General features: G+C 42.5%; 3 protein-coding genes across 3 annotated transcripts; 1 reads left to right on the forward strand and 2 right to left on the reverse strand.

Annotated features, from left to right (window-relative positions):
- Nucleotides 1–827: 827 nt before the first annotated feature.
- Nucleotides 828–4,331, reverse strand: LOC115687562 (leucine-rich repeat receptor-like protein kinase TDR). Its single transcript, XM_030613172.2, has 2 exons — nt 1,501–4,331; nt 828–1,344 (listed from the first exon to the last, which is right to left on the reverse strand). Exons 1-2 carry the CDS (start codon nt 4,169–4,171, stop codon nt 962–964), a joined length of 3,054 nt encoding a protein of 1,017 aa, XP_030469032.2. The 5' UTR covers nt 4,172–4,331; the 3' UTR covers nt 828–961.
- Nucleotides 4,332–11,514: 7,183 nt separating this feature from the next.
- LOC115687564 (60S ribosomal protein L15-1-like) lies at nt 11,515–13,758 on the reverse strand. The gene is made up of 4 exons (XM_030613175.2): nt 13,656–13,758; nt 12,685–12,851; nt 12,162–12,359; nt 11,515–11,969 (listed from the first exon to the last, which is right to left on the reverse strand). Exons 1-4 carry the CDS (start codon nt 13,657–13,659, stop codon nt 11,724–11,726), a joined length of 615 nt encoding a protein of 204 aa, XP_030469035.1. The 5' UTR covers nt 13,660–13,758; the 3' UTR covers nt 11,515–11,723.
- Nucleotides 13,759–16,566: 2,808 nt separating this feature from the next.
- On the forward strand, nt 16,567–20,179 carry LOC115687563 (uncharacterized). The gene is made up of 4 exons (XM_030613173.2): nt 16,567–17,225; nt 18,405–18,639; nt 19,061–19,154; nt 19,719–20,179. The coding sequence occupies exons 1-4, from the start codon at nt 16,768–16,770 to the stop codon at nt 20,000–20,002; spliced, it is 1,071 nt and encodes a 356-aa protein (XP_030469033.2). The 5' UTR covers nt 16,567–16,767; the 3' UTR covers nt 20,003–20,179.
- Nucleotides 20,180–23,078: the final 2,899 nt, after the last annotated feature.

Raw genomic sequence — 23,078 nt, forward strand, 5'->3', positions numbered from 1 at the left:
AATAAATTTGTACCTGGGAACAAAAAATTTACCAAACGAGTTTTTGTTCTTCTTTTGTTCCAAAAAATAAAAGAATAGAATCGGGTACTATTTGGCAGGTTACCAAACAACCCCTTATTGGCCTCTCTCGCTTGGTATTGCTGTTTCCAAAATCACTCACATTCATCCGCCTGCTGACGGTGAAAAAGGCCATGGTGGCGTCATGGAATGGAAGAAGATGACAAGAGTGTAAGAGGCTACAAAGCGGGTATGGCCAACCAATGGGGCACTGTTCTCAGTGACCTTTTCTCTGATACAACGCCACTAACCCCATCACAATTCAGAACAGCACTTAGTCAGCTTTAAGGGCACGAATCTTTTGGAACTTTGTGCGATTAGAACAGTGTTGAGTCCCATGTTTATACTGAATCTCTCACTCATTGCATTTCACCCCCAACGTCAACGCTTACACTCATTGCCTCCCATCCAATTCACGGAAACATATCTCGGTAGGTTGACATGTATGGATTCTGTACGGCGAGGCTTGTCCCCGCTCATCGGGCGGTGGAAAAGTGGTCCTCTTTTCACATGTAAACGCTCTCTACTGTACCAGTTGAGACGGTGTCAGCTGTTGTAATTGGCTCTGTTTGCTCCTGCTAAATGCCATAGCTAGTGCCCAGAAGCTATGCGAAGGAAATGCAACACAGCTCTTCAGGTTGACCCCTAAATTTGAGAGGAGACATCCGTTAGTTTTCCCTCGGTTAAATTCATCTTTTTGCACGCTGTCAATTATTGATCATTTTTCAGCGGAAAGAATTGGTGATGTAACTGTTCAACGCGTCAAAAGATCGAGTCTGTCTTGGCCACAATCAACCAAGATAAGATCCATTTTAATAGCAGGAAGAACAATACTCCTATACCCATCCCAACCAGTAATAATCACGTAGATACATAAGAGAATAAGTCGATACTAGGAAACCCCTTAGGATTTTTTCGTCAAAGGAACGCTATCATCGCCGCCCATGTCGTCGAGCAATTTTCTCTTAGGACGTGCTTCTTGCAGCATTAGCACCACGTCCCTCATGGAAGGTCGGTCAGCCGGGTTTGCAGCCGTGCAGAGCAGAGCAACCCTGAGCAACTCCAACATTTCCTCCCTGACCGGCGCACAAGATGCCCCGGTGTTCTTGTCCAGAACATCACGAATCCCGTCCTTACTCTTGATCTTGAGCCTCACCCAATCCACAATGCTATTCCCTTCACCGAATTCGGGATCCACGGACCGTTTCCCGCTTAGCATCTCCATTAACACTACTCCGTAGCTGTAAATATCACTCTTCTCGTCGACTTGGAGCGTGTATGCATATTCTGTGTAAAATATCAATCGACATTTAGACTTGATATTCGAACTAACATATAGAGTCAGTATACACGGTACAGTGCACAAGGAACTGCACTTTAATCCTGAAACATGAAATGCCAAGCTACCTCGGAAATTAGAACATTGGCATGATTGAAATGTACCTGGTGCTATGTAGCCATAGGATCCTGCAATGACGGACATGGACTCATCGCTCTGTATCAACTTCGCCACCCCGAAATCTGCCACTCTGGCCTCCATCTCAGCATCAAGCAGTATGTTGCTCGGCTTGAGGTCACGGTGCACGATCACCGGGTTGCAGTCATGGTGAAGATAGCAGATCCCCTGAGCCACGCCCAGCGCTATCTTGTACCGCGTCACCCAACCAGTCACCAAGTTGAGGTCCTTGTTCTTACCGTGCAACAAATCGTCCAGGTTTCCGTTGGGCATGTACTCGTAGAGAAGCATGGTGCACTCCCTATTGCTACAACAGCCCATTAGCCTCACAATGTTACGGTGCCTCACGTTCCCAAGCACGTCCACCTCGGCCAGGACCCCTCGCCGCTTCCTCATATGCTCCTTGGGCTTGCCCCACAACTTCTTCACCGCTATGATGTCGCCGCCTGGCATCTCGGCCCTATACACCGTCCCGGTCGACCCCATCCCTATGATCTTATTGCTCATCGACAGGCACTCCACCACGTCCTCCGCTGTGAAGTTGAGCCTTTGGAACGCAGTTAATTTCCACGGGCCAACCCCTTGGCGCTCGATGAACCGATGACTATAGGTGGCATGGAAGCACCTAGTGCCAGCAATCAACACCACTAGGCCTACCCCGAACGCGGCTGCCATGATCCACACTATGGCGCCCGCCGTCCGCCTTGGCTGTTGCCGACCCGCCTCGGGGTCATCCGCGCCGGACGTGTCGGCCACGCCGCCGCCGCCGCCGCACGGTTTCACCAACACGCCCCCGCAGAGACCGTCGTTGCCGATAAATGAAGAAGGGTGCAAATTCTTGAATATGGTGCTGGAAGAAGGTATAGGGCCAGTGAGCGAATTGAAGGACACGTTGAAACTCTCCAAGGTGGTACAATTATCGAAATTGGACGGAATCGAGCCGGTCAAGAAATTGCGCGACAGGTCGACGTCGGTGATCGAAGGTAGCGCCGATATTTCCCACGGGATGATGCCCGCGAGCGAGTTTCGGCTCAGATTCAGATACAGAAGCTTCTCGCAGTGGCCAATGTCCCACGGGATGCTACCGTTCAACGAGTTGTCGCCCAATTCGATCTTGTAAAGGCTCTTGCACCCGATGAAATCTGGGATCTTGCCCAGGAGTTTGGACGAGCTGGCCGAGAAAATCTGCAAGTTCGGAGCTTTCCATATGTTGCTGGGCAAATTGGTCGCCAACGAGTTCCCCGACACGTTCAGGTACTGGAGCGCCACCGCGTTCCCAAGATCGTCTGGGATTTCGCCGCTGAGGAAGTTGTTGCTCAAATCTGCGAACGTCAGATTAGGCAGGAGCCCGAAGCCGCGCGGGATGGAGCCGTTGAGCATGTTGTTTTGCGTTCGGAGCCTGTAGAGGGAAGTGCAGCCGGCCAGCGACGGCGGTATCGCGCCGGTGAACCTGTTCGAGAAAAGGAGGAGCTTTATCAGCTTGTTCCCGAGGCAGAGATTTGGCGGGATTGGCCCGGCGAGCGAGTTCGACGACACGTCGAGTTTCGTCAGCTTGGCGCTTGATCCGAGCCCTTGGGGCAGAATTCCGGTGAGAGAGTTGTTCCAGAGCTGGAGCGTCTCCAGCTGCGGGAGCACGCCAAGTGCTTGCGGCACTTCCCCACTGAAGTTGTTGTTCATCAAACTTAAGGTGGCGAGCTGTTTCAATGACCCCAGCCCCACTGGTATCGCCCCCGACAGTTGATTGTTAGACAAGTCGAGAGCTTTGAGCGCTTCCAAGCTCGAGAAGCTCGGCGGGATTTGGCCAGTATACTGGTTGCCGAAGAGGATTAAAGTCTCCAGCTTTGTCATGTTACCGAGCTCTTGCGGAAGCGAACCGGAAAGGTTGGCAGCTGAGATGTCCAAGTACCTGAGATTCGATAAGAGCGCGAGTTCACTCGGGATACCGCCGTAATATTGATTGTATCCGATCTCCAGGTGCTCGAGCTGTGCCAGTGATCCTAATTCGGGTGGTATGGGACCTTCTAAAACATTCCCATGCAAGTACAGAGACTTCAATCTTGGAAAGTTGCCGTAGTCGGAGGGAATCTCTACTTCGAAGTAGCTTCCACCCAAATTCAGATACTCGAGATACTGAAGACTTGCTAATTCTAGAGGGAGGGGACCCGCGAAGTTGTTGCTGTAGGCATTAAAGACTCTCAGGAGTTTAAGCTTTGATATGCCCGGTGGGAATGTCGAGTTGAAGGAGTTGTGGCCGATGTCAAGTGTCTTGAGCTCAGTCAGTTCAAAAATGGCTGGCTGGAGAATCCCATCAAGGGCATTCCCACTCAGATTCAAGTGCAGTAAGCTCGTCAAGTACCGGATTTCCGCCGGGATTGCACCGGAGAGGTTGCGGCGAGAGAGGTTGAGAGATGTGATTTGGGATGTTTGCGGGTTGCATTTGATGCCGGACCAGGAACACCATGCGGGGTCTTGGAGAGTAGGGTTGGAGAAGGTTGGTGTGGGGTCCCAGTCATGGAAGGTGGAGTGAGGATCTCTGAGGGAGGATTTGAGGGAGAGGAGAGAGATGAGTGGCAGAGGGAGAGAAGCAGATGACACTAGGGAAAACCTGAGCAAGAAGAATGAGAATGACAGAAGCAAGAGAAGCGAAGAAGGTTTCATGGTTCCTAGGGAAGTGGAGAGAGATGGGTTGAGGGGTGAATGGTGCCGAGAGAAGAAAATTTAAGGGAAGGGAGGTTTTGAATTTGATGATGATGGTGTGAAATGCTTTTTGGGAGTGCTGGGTGCAGAGGGTGTTTCATGATGATGATGACTATAGCTTTCAGTGGTTTGGAAGAAAGAGTTGGAAACTGCTACAGGCTAATGCTTCGTTCTACCGTGTCATCTACTTGCTTTGCTCTGCTTTGGTCCCTTTATTTTGTAACCCCTACTCCTCAAACGTCACCTCTCTCGCTCCCTTTCCCTCTCTTCTTTCCCTTTCTTTCCTTCTTCAGTTATTTCGCTTTTTTTTTTTCTTTAACTTCTGGGAATTCTTTTGCTTCACTTTCAACATTCCTTGTTCCTTTAACTTTAGCCAAACAAAATTTGGTAGTAATCGAGCATGAATTACAGACTTACAGTGTCCTTGTTTTCTCACGGGATCCAAGAAAGTCATCTCTCTCTCTCTCGGATTGTTCTTAGAAAATAAGGTGAATACATTTGGTGGCATTAAGTGCATGGACAATGTTAGAAAATGATGTTCGTACCCATGGTTTGTCATCTCTCTGTTCTAATCATTATTTGTGATTAATGTAATGGGAGATGATTTGAGAGCTTTACTCCTGGAAGGCATAGAGCACGGGCATCTGATGTCTGGAGTCTGGAGGCAATACATTATTATACTACACAAATCTGGCATAAGTAGGCATGCGGAACCAAGCATTTCAAAAAATTTTAAAGACCTGAATCATGAGTCATGATTACAATCGCGCGCTCATCGCCAAAAGATTCATCTTTATGCATCAATCAACATTATGGCTCCGTATATTTCACATTTACGTGAATACCGGTCATGCAACCAATTTCTGGAGTAGAAGCTACGATTTCTCCAGCTACTTCGGACGCCTAGGAAAACCCATTGTTACGCCTGTGCATCATAATGCATTAATTACCGGGTTAAGGTTGAAGCATGATCATATGCATGAGTACTGGATGAACTCATCCGACCCAATGTACAATCATTTTGAACCCCATGCTATGTAGTGCTGATTACCCAGTAGTTTCTTTCAAGTAATGAATTTTGTCAGGAGGAAAGAATAGGAGTGAATTCCTAGGCCAGGCAAGGGTGGGTAACCGGGCATGGGATGGGGTGGTTGATGTCCATAAAGCCAAGGATATTCCAAAATCTTGTTTCTTTCCTGCAAGTTTGACTTCAATAAAGCGAGGCCATGATAGCAAGTACTTTGTATCATTAGATGTCCCCAGGAGATATCTCAATAATAAAGGGTATAGCATCAAAGCTTCAAATACCATCACTTTGGCAGAATTCAGTACTCACATCACATACGCTTGCACCTAAACATTCTTTCCTTTACTTGTATGAGCAATCATACGCATGATCGCAGAACAGGCTGGTGCCCAGCACAAGCATACAGTAAATTCTGCATGAATCTTACTCCGAGGCTTCCACAGATTCATGCTTCAATTTTTATGTACCAACGGAAGAAACATAGGAGACGACGAAGGGAAAGTTGCAGATCTCGCTCGGATACTATTTGTCAGTGCCTTGTATCTATTCTTGTCGCTATTTCAAGAAGATGTTCCAATGGTTTTGTGTGGGAGTTAATGTCACGTGAAGACAAGGGGCACAACAAAGGCGAGAATTGGGGGAGAGCAGTTGGAGCTTTGCGGGGGCCAAAAATGGAACTTCCAAATTGCCGATCTTGCTTTTCTTTTGCAGCAGAAGGAATAATTGTTAAAGAGAACAGTGGGTGGGCCCAAATGGGTATAGAATAGGCATGCTCATCCAATCTCATATCCCAATTGAAATTATTGTTTCCACATCCAGTCTCGTTCATGGTAGTTGTACAGGACCATTCATTTGTTCTTCAATACGTACTTATGACACATGCCAAGGATGAAAATTAACCATGACTTTTTACTCCAAGCTAGTGAAGTTTGTGTTCTTTATCCTATTTTTCCGATATATATATATATGCCAAGGTTATTTGGTGAATCTGTTAAGTGTCGTGGAGAGATGACCCATCATTGGATATATCGTGCTCATGTGAGCCAAGAGTACCCATACATACTTATGACACATGCCAAGGATGAAGATTAACCATGACTTTTTCCTCCAAGCTAGTGAAGTTTGTGTGCTTTATCCTATTTTTCCGATATATACATATGCTCAGGTTATTTGTTGTATCTGTTAAGTGTCGCGGAGGGATGACCTATCATTAATTAGATATATCGTGTTCATGTGAGCCAAGAGTACCCATACGTCAGATCGTGTGCCTCTCGCTTGAGACCCACTCGATCTAACGATCCTGATATGAATTTGGTTTACTGAGAAAATATATCAACCATTGTCTCCTTAATACCCTTCATGCACCCAGAGCAAACCCTCTTCCTACTTTGGCATTCCATTCGATTCATCCTGGCAGGTGTATGAACAGATAACATAAGCATGCTTCATCAGGCATGGACGGATACTCAAAAAAATCAGAGGAAGAGAGAATGATGAGAGTGCTGCTTGCTTGGTGCCTCGCGTGACGGGCATGACCCTACCCTCAAAAAGGAATACATGTCCACACGGAGACACAAAGAACAGCAATTTAAAGCATTCCGATGGTGGTTGGTGGTGGGCGTGCCTGCCTGCCTGCCTCGGAGCCACTTTGATTTTATGTCCCGAATTTGCGCCAATGACGTTCATTCCGCTTTTTGAGAAGAAGGTTTTGTCCCATTCCATTTCTCTGCATAAAGCCTGCGAATCCCCTCTCATTGCCCATGGCTTTACCGTGCTTTGGTAACTTGAGTGACCACCAAAAAGAAAAGAAAGAAAACATGAAACGTTTTAAGAATTCATAGTTTTGCTCCCCCTCTTTTCTTCTTTTCTCATGGAAAAATCTTCCCTGATGGATTCCCTCCTTTGCCATGGATTGAAATCTGAAAGCGCGCATAGAGTTGCTTAGTTACTTGAGCTTCGGACCGTTTCGATGTATATCAGTCGCATACCACCATATAATCGAGTATGTGACTGTCATGCTTCAACTCTTATATGTCCGGAACTAAGTTTTAGTATCGTTGTGCTCGAATATACTTTCTAAACATACTAAGCAATGACCTGATGTTTGCGTCCAAGTATAGGAGTTATCCTTTCGAGAGCCATCACATGCCTCATCATCGATGCAGATCTCGATAACATACCAGGTTTTATCATGTGACAGGATATAAGGGATTCAAAGATAACTAGGCTCTTCACTGAAGCTCCAACAGAGATCATGGTGACCCTACGAGTTGGCGCCCCCTCGGTCAACCTGTCTAGCTATAGGGTGTAAGATTGTCACGCTTGCATCACATGTTTAGGGTCATGTATAGTTAGGCAAAGGCAAAAGGCAAGCACTCAGATAAGTTCCATTTCTGGGAGTTATTAATCTATGCATGTACACAGTGTGAAATATCTCATCTCAAGGTCAGTAGAGCTCACTCTCTTTCAGCACTATTTTTGACCCGGTAATCTATCTGAGTAAATCTGATGAGTGATTGACATTCATGGAAACTGGTGAAAGAAACTGAGAGGTTGGGAACTATTATGGGAATATTCCCTTCGAGAAAAAAGGAGTCTTTTAACGAGGAAAAGGCAATCATTCATATGGAAAAATGTGGGAAAGAGAAAACAAACATGTTTTTCGATGAAATAATTGAAATTTCGGTTCGAATCTTCTACTCGATTTTCTCGCAATATAGCAGCTGCTGAAAGAGAAAGCACATGAAATATCGAATGACATTGCAGCGTGGAATTCGATTTCTATTCTTTGTGAATGAACTGAAGTGTCCAGATCAAGGTCCTTGTTAGTGGGATCTCTTTCTTTCCTGATAGTTCCCTAACACCTCACTTTTCCTTTTTATATGACTTGTTGCATCTTTGTCCGAAATGTGTCCACATCACTATATGTCTCTGTTGTGGTAAAACCCCCGGATAGTGACAGACAATAAGCAACAATTGTAAAGGGATTCGTGCTAAAAAAGCTAATCGTGAGATTACCTGGTTATCGATTGAGCATTGTGGCGAAAAGTTCGGACAAATCTTAGTACTAACGCTTGATATATCGCTTGGCCTAGTCTTTGTAGAGCAGGAGCACTGTGAATTGCTAGATAAATCCAGGTTTTAATGATAATTAAAAGCTCTTAGCACAGATAAAGTGAACCTGGCGGAAATGACTCGAATGGGTGAAGATATTCCTAGTCAACTGAAGCTCACATTACGCCTATGGACATTGAATCATCCCATGCATGTTAGTGGGAGAGACAGAGAGTTGAGATTGGGAAAAAAGTAGAATGATGAAGGTTTGAAGTTGAGTCGAGCAAAGCACGTGAGACCACCATTTCAAGTCAACAACAATAGTAATATCAACTTTAAGACCCTCTAATTTCAAGCAATCTGTCGCCTTAATTCCTACTTAACAAATGATTCGGTTCTTGCTTTCCCACCTTCTATGTCAACACGTAATTTGGAATCATATTGCATCACGAGTCTCGAGTTTGTGGACCAACCAAAGAGTGAAGATAACATCCCTCGTGGGAGTAATTCAACTTTGCTGTTTATAGATCGTGAGAAACTGCAATTTTAACTATGGCCACACGTAAATGATCTTTGCTTTCTGGGGTTGAAGGGGGGGAAAAATGAAAGCAGACAAATAAGAAACCCATGTGAAAGAACAAGCTGGCTAATACCACATCGAATTCGAGATCGTTGGTTCGGGTGAATCGATTTCGTCTCCGTGGTCTAAAGGAAAAGTCAAGGGAGGTGAACATTGATTTGATGAGAGGCCCCCATGTATTATCATTACCAGTCATGAGCTATCATTTTAGAGTGTCATCAGCTAAAGATGCTTTGACATGAAGTCATAACAGAGCGTAGAGTAGCACTTCAGTTTGTTCTGAAAGAATGTGTGAGAAAATTATGATATGTGACCAATGATTTAAGTCCTTCTAAAGGAAAGTAAAAGGAACTTATTTTTGGTTCTTTGGAACCTGCTCTGCTTGCTTTTATGGTGGTTTCATGTGAAGCTCCTCTGGCCTTCAGAAGCCGATGGAAGAAATAATTCTCGCCCCAAAAAATTTTTGGGTTTCAACCTATGAGTTATATTCTTGAAAAGAACACGAAAACACAAAACCCAGGAAAAATTATCTAAAAAGTCCTAAACTTATTATACGGTGGCCAACTTAATCCTAAACTTTTCAATTGTATCAGTTTAGTCACGAATCTTTTGACAATATGTCAATTTAATCATAAACCGTTTAATGATTTACCTTTGTCAATGTAGTATTTTTGGCTATTTTTTGCCGGAAGTCACCAATGTGGCAGTCCAATTAGCGCCGGCCGTCCTACATAGCGTGACCGACACTAACGTGGATCATTTTTTTATTTTTATTTTTTTATTTTTTTTCTTTTCTTTTCCTTCTCTTCGTCGCAACCCTCGCCCACGGCCGGCAAGGGCTTCGCGGCCCTTGCCCAGGGGTTGCCGACCCTCGGTCAGTGGCTGGCAGCCCTATCATTTCAATGAAGAAGAAAAGAAAAGAAAAAATAAAATAATAAAAACTTCTGAATTTTTTTAATTTTTTTTTAAATTATCCACGTCAGCACCGATCGCACTATGTAGGACAGCTGACGCTGACTGGATTGTTGCATTAGCGATTTTCGATAAAAAATTAGCCGGAATAATTATATTAGTAATTCATTAAAATGTTTAGGACTAAATTTGCAAATCGTCAAAATGTTTAGGAATAATAAATTGGCATAATTTAAAGGTTTAAGACTAAATTAACCGCCGTATAATAGATTTATGACTAAATTGGCACAATCGAAAAGTTTATGACTGAATTGGCCGTCGTATAAAGATTTACGACTTTTTGGACAATTTTCCCCGGATTCCTGCCCGCTTTCTTTGCTCTTCCCTCAACATTGCTCGGTAGTTTTAGCATCAAAGGCTGATTCGAGACTAGATGTTTCGTCTCATCACTCGTTCTTCTGTAACTTATCTCAAGTCATCTCGCTTTATTGTGGGCTTGGCATGACTTTGATTTTCTCCTTTTTCTTGCCAAACGCCCAACATCGATTATGAGATTAGCACGACAATTGTGCAGATGGCATATGATTATTTTCGGATCTCCCGTTGTAGAACAAAATTACCATCTCCCGGTTATATTTGTCGAGACAAATACCAATGCAGATTTTTACAAGAACTGGCATCCACCTGAGAAGCGCATGCAATTCCGTATTGTAAAAGCAAAAGACAACCACATGAAATCCACTCAAGGATTTAGGAATCTCACCTTCTAAGCAAAACTCGAGATTTCATCATTTTGCCGAAGAAAGTGGGGAATCACTTTTGATCTATTTTCGTTTTGGCTATAAGAGAGAGGCACAAAAAACCTCCCCTAGTCTCCTCCAAATCATGAGCTTCAGCTTCCTTTTCTCTGCTTTTTTCACCAGAAGCTTTCAAAACTCATAATTACCGAGCGCTTCCCACTGTTCGAATTTTGTTTTCTATGGTGACGTTAATGGAGGACAACTGATCACACTCGTTACTCGGTATCATCATTCTTTCGTCCTTGTGGACCTGCCCCCCTTCACCAACTCCTAACGGGGTTGCTACTCTCTCATTTCTCAGTTTGATCTCTTGATTTTCAACTTTAGTTTTGTCAAATTTTGGAAAAGAATCAGGCCTGCTGTTGCAAGTATATTCTTTTAATATCTATCTATCTTGAGTAAAAAATGAAGGTCGCGAGTTCAAATCCTAGCTCGAGCTTCCATCTTTTCTTCCCGAACGAACATTGAATTATAAGCTCAAAAGTAGATTCGAAAACACTTTATAGATGACTCGAAAATGTGCACAAGAGATTAGAAGGTTGTTATCTCTGAGCACTTTAACAAAGCATCCACTATTTTCATCAACTTAATACATTCTCATTTTTTAGCTAAAAGCTCATCATTATATTAGCGCCCAGTACCTGCATAGTGATTTTTACATACCATTCTCAAGTCGAGTCCTAAACAAAGCCTTGAAGATTCACATCTCATTAACCCAAAGAAAACCAGAGTAAAAAATGGGCTTTTGATTGAAATTTTCTGTTTTGGTTTAATCTAGTCGTTTCGTGCTCACTAAGATTTCCACAACGATTTATATTCAGAGGTAAAGAGAAAAAACTCCAACTCATACCCACCTGAATTACATTGGCCAGCACAGATTCCGGAACCAAACCACAGGGTGATAAATAAAACTTCGAATGAAAAAAAATGGTAATAAAACGCGAAATCTATCACCAATAACTCAACCAGCTAAAGGACTTAAGCCATTAACATAGCGGATAGAGCTCAGAAGCAAAAAACTCTAAAGGTCTGAATGTCAATCAAACTCCTCTGGTGTCTAACACAGTATAGAACCATACAGCTGGAAACCAAGGATAAAAGTAAATAAGAGTAAAGCCGTCACAAACATGGTCATGAAGATCAACGGTAACGACGCAGAGAGAGGGAGTTGTTCCTCTTCCAAGTGGCCCTTCTGGAAGGTCGTGCCTTGTGATGCGAGTGCCCCTTTCCACGCAGGCCTCTGTACTTCTTCCCAGCAGAAGTGAGTCCACGAAGCTCCCTGTGCTTGTGCACTGGATTGCAAATCCAATTGATTCTTGGATCCTTGCGAATGGTCTTGTGTGCAGCATCAACCAAGATAACCTCAAAGTATTTGTAAGTAGAATCCTGCATAACGTAAACCCATAAAAATGGAACTCCAGGATCTACTAGCCTCAGAAGATGAAAGGGCTTGAACCAATAAAAACAATGCAATGTAAAATAAAGAGTCAGAATAACATCACTCATTATTTTCCCAGGCAAAAAACAGTATACCAGGAGTAAATATCCTTGAACAAAAGCTTCATAATGAGTTCCTACCTCATTAATCCAGTAGGAATTGAGGACCTTGAGACCACCCAATTTCCTCCCAGCACGCTCCTCTGCGACGGAACGCTTGCTGCGCTGGAATTTCAGCTGTGTGACACCTTGGTTTGTGGGTTTACCATACACAATACCTTTAGGAACTGGCCTTTTTCTCCCACCGCGCCTTACACGTACTCGATAGATCACATAGCCCTGGAAAAGCAGTTCAATGATCTCTAAAGTAGCTGAAAGAGTAAACCAATCCCTAGTGTTTTTTCCGTATTCCGGCATATATAGCAGGGCACAGGCACTAGAAGAGACATGAGAGAGACAGAGTAGGGGAAGAAGCAGGCTCAACCGTGAGCAAGAATAAAATAGGATCACACTTCCATTGAATCACAACACGTCTGGGATTAATTTGAACCAAACAATTATGATTTCTAGAAGGACCCCCTGTGGGCATGGCATAAAGGCAACACTAGATATGAAAACTATCGAGCATAATAAGAAAAACGATATGCAGAGGCATATTAAAAACCTGTTTGGCCTTGTAACCCAGGCGACGGGCCTTATCTGGGCGAGTCGAATGAGTGACACGCACTATGGAAGGGTGCTGGCGGTACTCCCAACACCTCACCCTCTGCAGAAACCTCATGACATCTGATTGCTTCTTCCTCCATAACTCTGACACGTACTTATAGGCGCCTAACATTCAAACGTAATAACTTAGAATGCCATAATCGGAACAGGAATAATAATGTAAGCTAGTGACTGCAAATGCTACAAAATCATGTTTCCACAGCATAACATAGCTCTTAAATTAACTGACATCTAAGTAGAGACAGAAGTCATCGGAAAATAAATAACCCAATGCGAAATGCAACATAGAATACTACTTCCCAACAGATGGATCCACGCGACTTATTTTCCTTTCCAAATGCTCAAGTTCAAAGACAAATTCATAACTCCAATCAGTTCTATTAATGTCGTCGAATGCAGCATTCTGCTCAAAGAAACTCCAGCGAACCGACACTCTAGAAGAACACATCAGGTTTGGTGCAATTTCCGTCTTTCCTTTCCTATCCCAGAATTCGTTTTACCCTTAGAATTCCTCAACAAGTTACGAACTTGTGCCTGGATATGCCAATGCAAACCCAACTAGCTAGCCGCGCTTCCTCTGTTATCATCAGATACCGTTCTAAAAAGGCGTTCCTTTCCCGCCACTCGCCGCAGACTCGTGAATCCTCATCATCTAAGACAATCAACACTTCCGCACAATCTCATACCGAGCTCATTGATAATGGGCAAAAGCAGAGAAATCGAAACAGAGCATCATGAATCTTTCACATCTCGCGTTCAATCAGAATCAGTGTTTACGGCTATATGCATCAACTACGCATCACCGAAAGCATTTGAACAAGTCATTTCAGCGCATCCGAGCGTTAAGCTAAACAAGATCGACGCATGTGAAGATCTTTAGAGAGAGAGAGTCGAGAGAGGAATACGTACCCATCGCAGCTTCGTCTTCTTCGGGTTCGCTTGCCCCAGCGAGAGAGGAGGTCGGCACTCGGCAGAAGAGCGATGGGCAATCAGGTGATTAGGGTTTTTAGACAGAAAAGGAGGAGGAGTGCGCGAAGTGATGGAATGACTAAAATGCCCCCCCAAAGATGGGCTCGACCCCGCGTTGCGATCAGGCCCGGTGAGAAATGGGCCGGACTGATCCTTGGGCTTTTCCGGGTCGTCGGATTGTCCATCCGATTGGGCCATGCGAATCGAGCCCGTGTAAACCAAAATGCAGTCCGTGCTAACAACACGATGGCTTATTTATAAAATTAAAAAAAAAACAGTTTATTACCCACCCTTTTGACTCGACTAATACACGTAACACTTCTTGAATGGAAGAATCGTGAGGGAAATAATCATAATCTATACTTTAATTCCTTAGTTTAACATCGTGATCAGTTGGTGCCGATTCGTGCATTAGAAGGAGGCACTGCATTTTTCCACGATCGGGTGGTATGATGGGCTAATTTTCGCTGCACCAAATTGAATTCACTTCCTCGACTCAGGTCGAAAGTGGGCCATCAATATTGCATTGTGCATGTGCTCAATTATATCGCGTGAAAATTAAACCTAATAGTCCACTCTTCTTTTAAGTTGGGTTGAATGACACAAATAGTTACTTTGAATCATGATTATGATTATTGTAGCTATTTTCTTTAACTTTAAATTTATTCGATGTGATTCCCGAATTCTTATTTAATTAAGTGAATATCCATAATCTATAATTTGATTCATATTTAAAACTAAATGAAAATATTCAATGTTGTCCTTCAAGAACTAAACTGAACATATACAAAAAGTTTAAAGATCACACTGAACAAATTAAAAGTTCATGAACGACATTATACATCAGATTAAAGTTTAGAGACCGCATCGAATAAATTTAAAGTTCATAAATCACATAACACATTAGGCCCACAAAGTTCAATAATTATTTGTACCAGTCCTACGATCCTTCCGTCACGCTGTCCAGAGTCACTAGCTAATCGTCATGAACTAGCCTAATTCGACACGTGAGAATGTAATTGAGGATTGAATTATATCGGAAGGAATCGATTCCAAGCATTGTCTTGTCACGGACCAACCAAATCCCCAATCTATCTGGTCGATATGTATTGGTGGGAAAGACGACAAAGACACATAATTACAAAGATGACATTAGGAATTTCCACCCACAAACCAACGCGAATACCAATCAACCGCAACCTTTAGCTCGACCCGGATGGAACGATTTCGATTGCTCATTATTGAGGATAGAGACGTGAATCTGACCGCGATTACCCGATTTCTCGAGTCGTATTCCGTAGGTTGTCAAGTCCATCTCACGCCGCTCTTTCGTCGCTTAGCTTGTATCCCCACGCGTCATTTCTGCCCCCCTAGATTATTATAATAGGGGCGCATTTTTCTTGCTTGTGGGAAGCAAACAGTCTAGGAATCGAACGTGTTGTTTTCGCACCCTTCCTACTCTTTTGCATTTTTGCATATGTTGTCAATTGAACATTTCCTATTCCCGTTGCAGTCCCCTAGAAAGCAAGAGTCTCTCTTTTCCGCCCCAAAACATGAATCAGAAAATCAGGCAAAGGAGTGCTTCTTCTTGGGCTTAACTATTCGGAAGATGAGCGCCCGACAACATGACATCGAGATACATGGGATAAGTGTATAAAAAATCCTAAAACTTGTCACGAAAGTGCAATTAAGTACTAAAACTTTCAAAAAATGTAATTAACGGAACGAGTCAATTTACCAATTCGACAAATTTTAGGATTTGTGTGCACTTTTTGAAAGTTTTTCGACTCAATTACACTTTATGACAATTTTTATGACTCAATTGCACTTTGCAAAAATTTTAGGATTTAATTGCACTTTCGTAATAAGTTTTAGGACTTGCAATGCACTTATCCCGATATTCATTGAGTCTTTCAACTTTATGTCTCCGCATCCTGAAAGTATGCATTTAGAAACGACATAAAATTTTTCGTACTTCATGGTGCTATGATATTTTCTAATTTCTGTTCACAGCACACTGAGTTTGATGGTATACAAATTTAGATTAGACAAAGAAAAAACCACGCAGTGCATTAGATGTTATTTGGAAAACAACTAAATATAACCCGAGATTGACAACATTTATATATTCGTTATGTCCATACATTGAATAGCATTGGATGCATTATTAAATCATGATTTGCATAGAATTGAATAGTAATGCAGTAGTCATTGTATGATCATCTCGTTATCGTCATCATATGCTCATATGCACGCCTCACGCGCGCCCACGCATGGAGAGAGATTATTTGTTATTTGGTTCTAATTATGGTTAGAGGCGAACAAATATGAATATGCATTCTCTTTTCCTATTCTCTTAGTTTTCTTTTATGGCAAACTCATTCCTCGGGCTCTAAACATATTCGGTATCTTATCCTATTCGAAGTGCATTACCAAATATCCAAAAAGATGCATTTTGCCTTATGCGTCTCGAATTACTAAATGCAGTCGAAAAGATTGGTCAAGTTGGTTAAGTATCACGTCGGACACTTTAAAAATGATAAATAGAACACGGGATGACTATTTAAGAAAACACAAGATATTGTGATATCAATTATAATCAATTCGGGGATAAAGGCAATTAAATCACGTGAGATAGATACATGCACAAAAGCCTAATTCATATGGAAAATTAATGGAGAGATTTTAGAATCTCCACAATATATATCCAAAAAATTGGATTTTTCTTTTCTTTTTGGGCCTTGAGGGACCTATTACAATAAGAGAAAAATAGAGGGGCCAAATTGCAAATATTTCCCATCTTTAGAAGAAGACTGAGGATTAGAAATGAGTAAAAAAAAATTGCGTCCGATCCTCAAGCACATCCCTGCAGCCTCATCACTGTCCGAAGCAGAAGAGTACAAGATTGGATTCTGGAGACGGAGATCGCGACACCCTCCTCCTCCCCGACAAAAAAGCCACGACCTTTGCTCCTCCTCTCGCCTTCCTCGCTCGACCCATTCAAGTTTCCCATCTCCGGAGAGGATCGCGCAGCACATCGCCGGCGGGGAGCATGAGAAGAGGCTCGTTTGGTGGCATGGGAGGAGGGAGCAACAGCGTGTTTAGGACCCTCGGCCGGTCGGTCGTCCGAGCCGGCGTTGCCGGCGGGGGCGGAGGCGGGGGCGGCGGTGGCGGCGGTGGGTTGCAAGAGTCCTTTGCCGCTTCCTCAAATTCCTCCCCTACTTCTCCTAGAAGTGCCTCTGGGTCTGGCCACAAGCTCAGCTCTAGCCACCAGCTTTCTCTCTCCTCTGCTACTTCGCCCTTCTCACCATGTAACACCATCCCGGTATCTGCCGCTTCTGGCGTGCCCACGTGGCTGCCTTTTGCGCCGTCGTCTGAGGTCGATGATTACGAGTGGGTGGTCGCTGATGGGATTGAAGACGAAAGGAGGAGCTTTTACCTCGATGATTTCGTTCTTGGGTCTGTTCCTTCCACCGACGAGGTTCACGGTGCCGTTTCTGCTATTCAACAGTGTGTATTTCTCCATTTTCTTTTCTGTTTTTCCATTTAAGTTCTTGTGAAGTGTTTACTTTTCGGTTTCTGGTATTATTTGTGTTTTTTAATCCTTTCTTGGCAAATTGGAAAGGTTGAGGAGTAGGGGACGCATTTTGAGTGTGTATATGGGATTGTTTTCACGTCTCTTTCAAATGGATTGAAGGGTCTGCTTTCATTTGTTGAAGTGTGGATTTAATGTATTGGGGGTGGTATAGAGATGGCCCACAAAAGGGGGTTAACTTGGTTTCATTGTTTCTTGTGGTTGTGGCTGATTGATTGCCACCACACTGGTGATTGCAGTGATGTTGCCAAGGTATTACACGTGGCTTATGCGACCCAAGAAGCAAATGTTTTCTCTCTAATAAGCAATTACTGATAGGTGTGATTTGACAGTATGTAAGTTTCGGCCGTGATATAATATCATGCTGAAACTAATGGTTAACATGCACATAGATGCAAAATAGACGAGAGAATTTCCTTGACAATAATTAAACTGCTGGCTATATTGGAAGCAACTGGTTTGATGCATGTCAATTTTGAATGCCGTTGAATGGACTAATCAAGTTGCTTTCAACTCTTTTTGATGGTCCAGCTTGTTAGTCGCCTGTACCTTTTCTTTTTCGTTTGAGTTTCCTTTGTTTCCTATAAGTCCATCATTTAATCAGCTAGTGACAAGTATGCTTGACTTCATAAGAAATTCGTGACGATTGGAATGGGTGGATGGACCACATAACTAACGACGCAGTACTCTTCAAGTTCTCAATAGTTTCTCTCCCCCGGATAATAATAAAGGGAATCGAATAGTACATGTGTTGACATAGATGGTTCATTTGAGCAGAAACTGTTGATAAAGCAGAATTTTTTTGAGCTGGACATTTTAAGCAGCTCCATGTACTTTAATTTTATAGCCCGAATGGCATATTCCAATAATGACAGCATGGACCTTATATGTGCCTTTGCTAGTTCCTGGCGACATATATTAGAATTTAAACCTCCTTCTCCTTCAACAGCGGTGGATGTATCGGCAGGTCCCTCCTTCCTCTGAACATCTTCTGCATAGATGTTGAAATCCCAACATGCTTTTCTTCACTTTTCTGACTGTTTGGTTGTGTGTGGTAACTTTTAAAAGCCGCTGCTGAATTATTTGGTCTACAGGGTTTTCGATTCTGGGCCATACTCTCAGTATGTCCGGGACAGATTCAGTCCATATGTGGACAAGGATCTAGATCAGGTGAAAAACACCTCTAATTTGCTGCCTCGAGTTTCTTCTTCTGGATCAGAGATGGATTGGATAGAGCCTGCTGTTCATCTTTCTAACTCTAGAGCATTGCAACCGTATGAACAAGTATACGATGCTTTCCACTTGCTGCAGAGGGACCCGTCTGTTCAGGTAGGTTATTTTCTTAGTTGTATGCAAAGGATTCGTAAATCTATTTACTGGATTCATCTGTCGAGAAGTATGATAAATATGTGATTGCAGAAGATGATTTCAAGTGTTGTTGTTAAAGCATGGTGAATGTTAAAATGTGTTGATAGTCTCCCCCTACCCGGCCCAACCCAACCCAACCCAACCCAACCCAACCCAACCCAACCCTTCTCTTTTCTTTTCTGTTTTTGGAAGACATTTGGCAAACAAGCATATTCTGAATTAGTTAGATCTTGATGTTGCAATTTCTTGTCCTTTAATGACATTTAACATGCTTTTGTAAGTGTGTCAAAGAGCGCTCTGGCTTTGCCAAAGAGAGAGACATCAGCATTCCACCCAACACTGTTCATGCACGAGTTAATATTTTTCCGATCCATTTTGGCAGAGGATGGTTATTTCACTGTCATCGGATAAAGCTGTCTGGGATGCTGTTTTGAATAATGAGGTAGTCAAGGAGCTCAGAGAATCATGCCAAGCAGGTCGGTATCCTTTATGCAGAATCCGTTAGGTCTTTGCATTTTTCTTTTCTCATTTTGCTTGGTACATTTGCTATTCTGTTTGTTCAGCCGAATCTTTTCACTCATGCAAAAGAATGCATCATCTCAGGAAAGTTTCAGGTTGTTTATTAATAAAGCAGAGAAGCATGTTTTTTGGTTCATAATATTTTTGGCGTAGCTTTGTCAGCTGATTGATCTAAATCATAGTCGTGGTTGATTCTGTCAAAGGTGCGGTGTAGGCACATCTACAATTTCTGTTGAACTTATTTCCCTATCATTTTGCCATTTTGTTACTTATCTGAGAGGTAAAACAAATAGATCCAGGGGTTTGAACTTCTCGGCTGAGTTTTGGTGTTAGAGTTGAAATTGAATTTGATTTTTTGGCCATATTTGATTTCAGCTATTATCACAGTATGTCAAATGTGTTCTTCACACCTATCACTCAAGTGCTGACTTCAAATAAGCATGACAGAATTTCGAGTGGCTTGCTTGGTAATAAGTACAGATTTTTAGCCTACTCACTTTAGATTACATGGTTGCATGCAGCGGAAATTAGTAGTATTCCAGATATAAGCTCGGATGAGAGCTCCGATGATTCCAATGGAGTGGTTGATGTGGTAAGATGGATGTTTGACAACACCGTGTCAAAAGTCACGGAACTGATTGAGAAGATCACAAAGCTAGTCGGGGACTTGTTCGAGGTGCCTCCAAATGAGGAGCCCGCCTCATTAGGACCTGCTGACCCCTTTGAGGAAAAGCTGAGAATGTCATTCCTACTATCCGTCGTGGTCCTCCTGGTCGTAGCCGTGACTCGAGCTCACAAGGCTTGACCTGACCATCATTTGTCGACATGACTTTGTAAATTAACAGTGATTCCTCTGTCTTCTCTGCATTTAGCTGTAACTTATGACAAGTGCGCGATTTTAGTTTACTGTGGTTAGTAAAAACTATCAGAACAACTTCTGTTTCATATGTCAGATAAATAATGGTGTTTGGTAACTTTTTTATCTTCTGTCTCCCATTAGTGAAGAGGTTAAATGGGATTTATTGCCCCGTATTCTATCCTTTCTTGTTTTGGTAAAGATCAACTCCTTGGACAAATTACAAGCATTAAATTATTGAATTGGTTAAATGTAGGGTGTACTAAAACCTGCAAGCGAAACATTATTATTGTTGGTTAGCCTGGTATGAAAATTACTGGACGGCAGCTTCATCCGTTTGGTTAAGAAGTGAGAGAGGATTTAAAGAATGATAATCGGAAGGGAATGGTATGGGTACAGAGAGATGAAACGAGGGCTATGGTTCTGACTTCCGTTGGTTGAATTGCTAGTCGTTTGTCGATTCATAATTCTGTACTGTTTAGTTGGTTAAATCATGGAAGAATCATTCTCGGACTCCGTGACTAGCGAAAGCAATGATGAGTCCATTAGATACAATACCTGATCTGTCAATGCCATCATATATACAATACAAACTTTCCGATGAATTCACCAACCTACTGTGCTATCCAAAGAAATGTTGGTGACTTTTCGAAGAGATTAGTAAAATATCCGGTTAGTAAATTTGATGGCTTTCCATGAGAGCAAACTTATACTTTGCAGGTAGATTGCACCCCGCAAAAGTAGACATTCGTTAGCAGTAATCAGATCTCGATAAGTCACTGACAAACAATCGATTCGTCAGTTTCGCCGCAAGGCCCACGGAAGGGTATTACTGGAATGGCAAGAGGGAGTTCACCCGTGATAGTTTTTTCTTTTATTTGGTCGAAACCCCATGATAGTTGAAAAGCTTCTTATTGGAGTGGCGCCTCACATTGACGGCGGGTGGTACTTTGCTAGGTAGATTGCACCAGCCGTGCAAAAAGTAGACATTCGTTAGCAGAGGAATCAGATCTCGATAAGTCACTGACAAACAATCGATTCGTCAGTTTCGCCGCAAGGCCCACGGAAGGGTATTACTGGAATGGCAAGAGGGAGTTCACCCGTGATAGTTTTTTCTTTTATTTGGTCGAAACCCCATGATAGTTGAAAAGGCTTCTTATTGTAGGGGCGCCTCACATTGACGGATGGTGGCTATTTGCCCTATTTGAAAGCAGCCAAGCCGATGCCAACAGAGCAATCAACGATTTGATGCACGAAACGGAGGGAATCAAAAAACCAATCCATACCCTGAAGGAACAAAGAGAGTAAGGCTCGTTGGGGCAGGCTCAACCTCACGTCAATAGTGATTGATGATGGCTTTCAAGCCTCAAACAGGCGGCCGCGCGGAGCCGCACGTTTGTTAAATATTTTGTGCCCGAGCCGCAATTTTCGGTTTGAAAGAAAAAAAGAGAAATAACATAAATAAATAAAAAATTCAAAATTTATTAAAATATTATTAATAAAAGAACTTTGTGTTTTTTCAAAATCGATTTTTCTTGGTTTTTTTCTATTTTTTTGGTTGTTGTTGTTCTTCGGCCACCAAAGAATCATTTCGCCGAATCGGTCTAGGACGGCTAGTCAAGGCGCGAGGGCGGCTCGTGGCCTCGTCCAATCAAGGCGAGGCTGACCTCGCCGTCACCACCCAGGTCCATCGCCTGGGTGGCGACGGCGAGGCTCAACCTTGCCGTCGCTAGGGTTGGCGACGGCGAGGTCGAGCCTCGCCCAGCCAAGGCGAGGGCGGCGGCGAGGGCCGCGACGCCCTGGCCTGTGCCGGCGGCCGGCCATGGCCAAGAAAGGAAGGGGAAAGAAAGAAAATAAAAAAGAGAAATAAAAGAAATAGTAGAAATAAATATTAAAAAATTCAAAATATTATTAATAAAGAGAAATTTTGTGTAGTTACCAAACGCATTTATGTTCTTTTTCTATTCTAAGAACAAAAATTTTGGATAGTTACCAAACGCCTTCAAATGCTTATAAATTATTTCCAGGCACAGAATAAAAAATAATCATTTCTGCCCAGAATCAGATTCTGGGTACAGAATGGTTGCCATGCGCAGCCTAATTGCCCAAGAGTAGCACATGCGCACGTTCGCATATTCTTTCCATTTTCCATATTATCGACAACAGCAATCTGTCACCAAACTGCCATAGTAATACCTTAAATTCCTTTCCTCTCACCAATGCTCTAATCTCTCAAATTTTGGATGACAAAGATATTTAGGAATCATAGGTAGACGAAAAAAAATCAAGTATTGATGCTCCACGGAATAAAGTTTAAGATTTTTTCCGAGATTATTCGTTAAAACAATAATTTACGATCTCAATAATTTACGATCTCAAGTTTCGTCACTTGTATAATCAAGATAATTATTATAACAAAAGTTTCTCTCTCTCAACCACTCTCATCATTGATCTCTCTCTTTATAAGTTACAACTAAAGTTCCAAATCACCTAATTCAACCCCTGTTCATTTAATTATTTATTTTTTATCTGGTGCTTTAATAAAGATCATCCGAGTCGCTCAACTTGACAGACTTGATTCAACCTAGTTTTGAAATAAATAAAAAAAAAAACCAAACAAGAAATCTACGACGGAAATTATTAATTATGGTTAAAACTTCTAGCAAGGAAATTTTTCCCCAGCTTTCGAATGATGCTTTGAACACAAAAGTTGAATCAAACGTGATCAATCTCAAACCCAAGCGACCAAATTAAAGCAAATGCCAAAGATCCAATATTCAAGGGTGGAATCAAATCCTGGAATGTGGGATTAGAAGTTTCTAAAATTTAGATAGGTATTCACCTCATAACTAGTATGATAAATCCAATATAACTAAAAGAAACGGCGTTATACTTTAAGACAATTGCAATCACATTAAAAGATGTATACATGAATCACACACATCATCCTTTCCAAAAGAGTTGGTCCAAAATACTAAATTATCCGAGAAAAGGTAACGGAGAATAAAGAGGACATGGACATCGG

Source organism: Syzygium oleosum, unplaced genomic scaffold, assembly GCF_021117445.2.
Source record: "Syzygium oleosum isolate NSW1041296 unplaced genomic scaffold, Sole_v2.1 Sole_v2.25, whole genome shotgun sequence".
In the NCBI taxonomy this organism is placed as follows: Eukaryota; Viridiplantae; Streptophyta; class Magnoliopsida; order Myrtales; family Myrtaceae; genus Syzygium; species Syzygium oleosum.